The sequence below is a fragment of the Rhinopithecus roxellana genome, chromosome 8, assembly GCF_007565055.1.
Source record: "Rhinopithecus roxellana isolate Shanxi Qingling chromosome 8, ASM756505v1, whole genome shotgun sequence".
In the NCBI taxonomy this organism is placed as follows: Eukaryota; Metazoa; Chordata; class Mammalia; order Primates; family Cercopithecidae; genus Rhinopithecus; species Rhinopithecus roxellana.
Window position 1 is genome coordinate 78,772,442 of NC_044556.1, and position 7,924 is coordinate 78,780,365.

The 7,924-nt window shown below is 41.7% G+C and overlaps 1 protein-coding gene across 4 annotated transcripts in view; it reads right to left on the minus strand.

The window, feature by feature from the left end:
• DBT (dihydrolipoamide branched chain transacylase E2) overlaps positions 1-5,442 on the minus strand; it is a 68,073-nt gene extending 62,631 nt beyond the window's left edge. Inside the window, exons 1-2 of one of the 4 annotated variants that reach the window (XM_030934991.1) lie at positions 5,391-5,441; positions 5,003-5,109 (exon numbers count right to left, since the gene is read on the minus strand). In XM_030934991.1, coding sequence (XP_030790851.1) covers positions 5,003-5,053 — 51 coding nt within the window. In that variant the 5' untranslated portion in view covers positions 5,054-5,109; positions 5,391-5,441. Of the gene's footprint in view, positions 1-4,254; positions 4,315-5,002; positions 5,110-5,390 lie in introns of those variants that run through there. The other 3 variants (XM_030934990.1, XM_010377235.2, XM_010377234.2) reach the window with 3 other exon arrangements.
• Positions 5,443-7,924: the final 2,482 nt, after the last annotated feature.

The window sequence follows — 7,924 nt, forward strand, 5'->3', positions numbered from 1 at the left end:
ATATCTTACTGTACTGTGCTCACCTATTTTCAGACTGCAGTCGACCGTGGGTAATTGAGACCGCAGGTAAGAAGGGGAGAGTACTGTGTAGTATCTGAGACGCAAAGCAACAGGCTCCTGACTGAGGTAATTAACAGTAGAAAAAGAAAAAAAGCAACAAAAGTACCATAGGCAGTATATGATTAATGTAATAGTAATTGAATGGCTATGAGAAGGCTAAAAGCACTGTGAAGTTGCTGAATAGATGGATTAACAGGCAACAGGAAAGAGGAGAAAAAATAATTTTTCAAGCTAGAATTCTAAATTTTTTTTCTAGAAACAGACTATTAGACTAGTAAATTATATTTTTTAATTTTCTTCAAAAACAGGGTTGACTGGGCGCAGTGGCTCATGCCTGTAATACCATCTCAAAAAATAATAATAAAATAAAGACAGGGTCTCACTTTTTTGCCCAGGATGGTCTTAAACTCCCAGGCTCAAGTGATCCTCCTGTCTCAGTCTCCCAGAATGCTGGGATTACAGGTGTGAGCCACCACACCCAGCTAAACTAGTAAATTAAGCATAAGGATTTAAACCTCCAATGTTAAAAAAGCATGCTTATAAAATTACCAGTTTTATATATTTTATATTTGAAGCAATTCTAAATTCATGTACGAACAATACTAAAGACACCTAATTCTATGGGGACCATCTGTATCAATGTGCCTGAGGTGACACCCAATTCACCCCTAGTAATTCAAGGCAATTATTAATAACACCATTTTCATTCTCAAATACATCCTGGTTGAACAACTACACATGTAGTCTAACTCTTAATGCAATTGTTTGACTAAAATAGGTCTTTCCTTGATTTTAAAAAATAATTCAGCCAGGTGTAGTGGCTCATGCCCGTAATCCCAACATTTTGGGAGGTCAAAGTGGAAGGATCACTTGAGCCCAGGAGTTCAAGACCATTCTGGGCAATGTAGTGAGACTTTGTTTACTAAAAATCAAAATAATTAGCCGGGTGTGGTGGTGAATGCCTGTAGTCCCAGCTACTTGGGAGGCTGAGGAAGGAGGACCACTTGAGCCTAGGAGGTCAAGGCTACAGTGAGCCAAGATCATGCCACCACACTCCAGCCTGGGCAACAGAGCAAGAACCTGTCTCAAAAATAATAATGAATAAAATAAAAAATTAGGCCAGGCACAGTGTCTCACACCCATAATCCCAACACTTTGGGAGACTGAGGCAGGCAGATCACGAGGTCAAGAGATCAAGACCATCCTGGCCAACATGGTGAAACCCTATCTCTATTAAAAATACAAAAATTAGCTGGGCGTGGTGGCACGTGCCTGTAGTCCCAGCTACTCGGGAGGCTGAGGCAGGAGAATCGCTTGAACCCGGGAGGCGGAGGTTGCACTGAGCTGATACTGCGACACTGCATTCCAGACTGGCAACAGAGTGAGACTCCGTCTCAAAAAACATAAAAATAAAAAATCAATAATTCAATATCACAACCAGGACAGAAAAACATAAAGGGAAATAAAACCATTCACCAAAGTAGCATATTAAGGAAATATTTAATAATAATTCAATAGGCAGCTGTTGAGTACTCCTAAAGTCAGACATTGTACTGGACTTGGAAATGCAAAGCTAAATAAGATGCAATATATAGTTCCTGAATTCAAATTGCTTACACTTTACTACAGGAAGACAGACACAACAGAAAAATTCCAAATGGTATGATTAATCAAGAGTCAAATGCATGATGTCCTAGGGAAATGTAAAACACAACATTATAAAGCTATTTTAATAATTTACTACAGGGGTAAGAGCTGTTTTTGCTTACAACTTTTTACAAAAGTTTAAAAGCCTGACTTTTTTCTACTGAGTCGTTTAAAAAATATTTATGAGCACTTACAATGTGCCAGGCACTTGGGATTATATAGACAACAAAACAGATGCAATTTATTCCCTTATAGAATGGACAGTCCAGTGAAAGGTAAAGGTAAACAGGTGATTATAATAAGTGCTATAATGAAGGAAATAGAGTGTGTTAAGGGAACCTAGCTAGAGCAAGTTATGTTGAAGTAAGACCCGAGGGATGAGTAGGAGTAACCCAGGGGATGAGGTATGTTGCGATAAGGCCATAGGGGAGTAAGGCAAGAGTCTTTAAAGCAGAGGAAATACAAGTGCAAAGGTCTGAAGTAAAGGTCTGGAGTTGAGAGAGAAAGCACAGTGTGTGTGCAATTAACTCAAGTTGTTCAACAGAGTTCTAGTGTAGTTTAGTGTGGAATAAGGGTGGAGAAGTGTCAGAGTTGGGGGTGGGATGGGTAGGTTTTGATAAGGAATGAGGTCTAAGAGACTAGAAAGGTCCAGATCATAAATTGCCTCACAGTCATTTGAATTTTGGACATTTTGCTGAAGGCAGTTTTAAGCAAGAAAATGACATTATCAAATATCTCTTACTTTATAAGATCACTCTGGCTACACTATGGAGAATGGGTTAGAAAAATGACAAGATCACTGGAGGCATATAATCCAGTTAAGAAGGGCCAAGACATCACCAGTTGAGGGCAGGGTGAAAAATCATGACTAGATTTCTTCAGAGAGAATTACAGGCTCAAATCAAGAGAAACTGGGCCAGGGCAGTGGCTCATGCCTGTAATCCCAGCACTTTGGGAGGCCAAGGTGGGAGGATGACCTGAGGTCAGGAATTCAAGACCAGCCTGGCCAACATGGCAAAACCCTGCCTCTACTAAAATTACAAAAATTAACCAGGCATGGTGGTGCGCGCCTGTAGTCCCAGCTACTTGGGAGGCTGAGGCAGGAGAATCGCTTGAACCCAGGAGGTGGAGGTTGCATTAAGCCGAGATTGCACCACTGCACTCCAGCCTGGGCAAGAGATCAAGACTCCTCCCAAAAAAACAAAAACAAAAATTAAGAGACACTGGTTTGACGGTTCAGTTCTAGAGCCTGGAGAGTCTGACCTGCTTTGAAGCTTTATGGCAGACACTGTGAGAAGACTAAAGACAAGCTTTTCTGCTGGGCATGATGGCTTATGCTGTAATCCCAGCACTTTGGGAGGCCAAGGCAGGCAGATCACTTGAGGTCAGGAGTTCGAGACCAGCCTGGCCAACATGGTGAAACCCCGTCTCTACCAAAAATACAAAAATTAGCTGGGCATGATGGCATGTGCCTGTAGTCCCAGCTATTTGGGAGGCTGAGGCAGAAAAATCACTTGAACCTGGGAGGCGGAGGTTGCAGTGAGCCAAGATCGCACCACTACACTCTAGCCTGGGTGACAGAGAGAGACTCCATCTCAAAAAAAAAAAAAAAAAAGAACAAAACAAACAAACAAAAAAACACACAAGTGTTTCTAAGCTCCCTTGTGCTAGCAGTGGCCATGTAACACTGTTCTGGTCAATGAGACTGGAACCTCATCCTCTTCCTCCTTCCTGCCTTGAACATAAAATAAGAAGTTGTAGCAGCCCTCTTGTAAACAGTAGGAAAAGGACAAATTAACTACTAGGGAAATGACAACACTGATAATCGTAAGCCACTTAACGCGAGCTGACATCTAATTGGGGATGCTCTGTGTGCACGGATAATTTCCTATTTATTGGTTGGGTTTTTAATTGCAGCTGGAAAACATCACATACATATGAAACTAGAGATTTCCAGGACAGTAGGATATATGCGTTTGGAGTAGACCTGGTTGGAAGACTGGGGAACTGTAGAACTCATCAGCATAGATGGTAACTATATCCAAAGAGTGGATGGGATAACCCAGAAAGTGGGAAAAGTGCAGAGGGCCAAAGTCAGAGCCCTTTAGAAAGAGCAACATTTAAAAGGTGGGTAGGGAAAGAAGATATTGGGATGAAGTGGCCAAATATGAAGAAAGAATAATATTGGGAGACTGGTGTCACAGAAAACAAGAATGGAAAGCTCTAGAAAGAAGAGAGACCAATATATGTAAGTGTTGCTGAGAAGAGCTCTCTTCTCCTAGTTATCTCTTACTTATCCTTCTTAAATCTTAAGTCATACAGTATCCTCTGGGAACTCCTCTGACCCCCAAGTCCGCCATAGGTGTCTACTCCTGTGTGTTCCTGTAGTTCTAGGCACTTGTTCCATCACAGTACTTCTCATGCTGGGTTGTAATTTCTTAATATCTGTCTCCCTCTCCTTTGTCCTCCACCACAAGGTTGTAATCTCTTGAGAAGGAAGATATGATGTCTATTTCATATTTGTATCTCCAGTGCCTAACACAGTACCTGGTACATAGCAGGCTCTTGAAAGTTTTTGTAAGATCGGGGTCACCAAGGCAGGAACATCTAGGGAAAGGGAGAGGGGGCAGGAAGAAGAAACGCTAAGCAAATAGGGTGAAATAATATCATTACCGGGATGTGTCAGTGCTTGGTGCTAAGACTGGGAGAAAGAGAGGGAAGTGCAGGGGAGACGGTGGTGGGTCATAGCCTTGGTGACAAAAGGGTAGGAATGGTATGTGGTGCGGACATATAAGTACAGGCCAAAAGAGTGAAGCACAAGCCGTTCAGTTATTCGGAAGCAGGGCCCCCTGGTGATATTCTATAACTTGAACGGCCTCTTCCTCTACACACTGTAAATTCCTTGAGGGCAGGGGTCGTGTTACCAGTGTTTGGCCTACTGTGGGTATGCAATAAATGCTAAACGAATATATCTCTGGATCCACAGCGCCTATCACCAATGCCTGGCATCTGGAAGGGGCTCAATGAAACGCCAGCTGGGCCTCGGGGTACAGATGGAGCAGGAGGACGGCTGAGTCGCTGCAGAAGCGCTTCCAGGTAAGGGGAGGGAGAGGGTCTCCACTCCAGACTAGTCGACTCGCTCCGTTCTCTGCCCTTTATTTTGCATGCATCCCTTCACCTCTCCATCACGCGTGCCCTGGACGCCTGGCACCGGAGGAGAAAGAAACACACCACTCCTGGATGACTCCGGACAAATCACTCCTTCCCAGACTCAGATCTGCCCAAACCCGCTTACCAGCTTCCCCGCATTCCTGCTCCAGGTTCTCAGCATACGGACTGCAGCCATCTTACCCCGGAAATGACAGCTGCGCCGCAAACCCGAGAGACTCTCCGCGGCGCGACCTATCAGAAGATGGGAGACGCGCCTCCTGGACGACCAATAGGGAGGGAAGAAACGAGCCTCCCACCCAACAGCCAACCAGGGAGTAGGGCGGCGCATGAGCTAAAGCCTAAGGTTGGGGACTCCGCGGGGAGGAAAAAGGGCCTAGGGCATGGAGGCGGGGTAGAGGGCAGCCCAAATTTAACACTGCTGTGTAAATACAGATGCACCAAAGATAATCTTTTTAGTGTATGTGATGGGGGAAATAGAGAGTATTAAGGAAACACAAAGGAAAGGTACTTACCTCAAGAAAGTTATGTTGCAGTACGACCTGAGGGATGAGGTGGAAAACGTTTCCCCTTCTTCATCTTGTAGTGTAACCGCCTGAAGTACAGAAAATAGAATATTTCTATACGTTGTAGCAAGGCTCTGGACAACTAGTTGTTTCACAAGTCCATACAGCAGTACTTTCCAATGACTGCCTTTTTTTTACTCCCATTTAGTGTTTTTGATTACCAAAATTGGCTAATCAAATTTTTTCATGAAAGATGAACATTACCTAAAGTCTAAAATAAACATGTTACCATCTTTCTTTTCACAGACTGCTGTCAGGTGCAGCTAACTAACATACGCAATACATGTCACAGACATATGATCTTGATTTACTTGTCTCTTGAAGAAATGTCAAACTCGGGTCAAGTAGAACTGGTAAAGAAAAGATCAAAACTTTCTTTTAAAAGGCAATCTTCCTCAGAGCAACTAGGAAACCAATTTCTGGAAATGTCCAGGATGACATTAGTCTGTTATTGCTTCTTACGTGGGAATGAAAATCAGCACAGATGTCTAAGGAATTACAGAGAAAAACTCTGGAACAAATACATTTTAAATCCTCAACATTGAAGATTAGTGGTTATGAAACAAAATCTCAGGTATTTCACAACTTCATTGTTTAATATGACCCAAACACTTTTTCTTCTCATTTGCCATTTTATGTATTACACACCTACACACATACACACACAAAATCACTGCAAACAATAAATCTTATCTTTTCTGTTTGTTTGGCAGAGATAGGGTCTCTTGGGCCAGGCGTGGTGGCTCATGCCCATAATTCCAGCACTTTGGGAGGCTGAGGCAGGCAATGGCTTCAGCTCAGAAGTTCAAGATGGGATCTCATTCAGCTCAGAAGTTCAAGATGGGATCTCAGAATTTCAAGATGTTGCCAGGCTGGTCTCAAAGTCCTGGTCTCAAGCGGCGATCTTCCCATCTCAGCCTCCCAAAGTCCTAGGATTACAGGCATGAGTCACTGGGCCCGGCCTAAATAGTTATCTTTATCAGAAAATCTAGACTAGTCAAAAGAATTTCAAGTTTTTACATTTCCTTAAAAATGTTTATAGACATTATCAATGTATTTATTTGATAATCCCACAAGCATGTGTTTGTATAAAAAGCAGTGGCAGTTGTACCTTTGAAGTGAATCATCTTCCTTCCAAGGTGCTGCTATACAACTTTCTTCCTCCTGATTTCCTTTTTAACTATACCTGCTCCTCAGAAGATAACTAGTTAATTTTCCTTTACCGTCTTTTTATCTCAATGGATTCTTGCCTCTGTATTCAGTATGTGTCCTTATCTTTCATTCCAGCATCTGGAAAGAAATACACCATCTATTCCCTAGTTAATTCTTTTATTCGAGTTTGAAAGCAACAAAGACCCCATTTCTCCTCTTTTTTTAAATTTAAAAATAACCAGTTATGACCCACCAATTCCACTCCTGGATAGCTATGTAAGAGAAATGACAACAGTGTTCACACAAAGACTTGTATAGGAATAATCATAACAGCATAATAGCCAAAATCTAGAAACAGCCCAGATGTCCAGTAACAGGTGAATAAACAAAATGTGGTACATCCATATACTGAAATATTATTCATCCTTAAAAATGACTGAATTAGCGATAATTGCTATGACGTGAAAAAAATATTATGCTAAGTAAAAGAATGCAAGCACAGAAAGTCCACATATTACATGATTCCATTTCAATTAAATGTCCAGAAAATGTTGATTTATAGAGATGAAAAACAGATAGTTTTAGTTTATATTAATTACATAAAAAGATTATATTAGTATTATTAATTAATAAGGTTAGAATTAGAAAACAAATTAGCCTGGGGCTAGAGGTGGAAGGGGTAGTGATCGCAGAGGCAAGAGAGATTTTTTGTGTGTGTGGTGATGAAAGTTTCCTCTTGCCAGTTTGTGGCAATGATTGCATAATTCAAAAATCTTTGAAGTATATACTTAAGACAAGTGAATTTTATGGTATGTAAAGTATACCATAATAAAGCTGTTAAAACTGTGTTACATGGAAGAATAATGAACATATGAATAAAAACAAATACTTAAGGCTGGGCGCGGTGGCTCATGCCTGTAATCCCAGCACGTTGGGAGGTGGAGGTGGGTGACGAGGTCAGGAGTTCGAGGCCAGCCTGGCCAACATAATGAAACCCCGTCTCTACTAAAAATACAAAAATTAGCCAGGAATGGTGGCATGAGCCTGTCGTCCTAGCTAATTGGGAGGCTGACACAGGAGAATTGCTTGAATGTGGGAGGCAGAGGAGGTTGCGGTGAGCTGAGATTGTGCCACTGCACTCCAGCCTGGGCAACAGAGCAAGACTCCATCTCAAAACAAAACAAAACAAATACATACATCCCCTAATAATATAACAAAAAGTCTGGAACCTACCACTCAACTTTAAGAAATAGAACCTGCGGAAAAACACATCATGTAGGTTGTTTAAAAATAAAATACATTCTAAACTAAAAAAAAAAAAGAAATAGAAT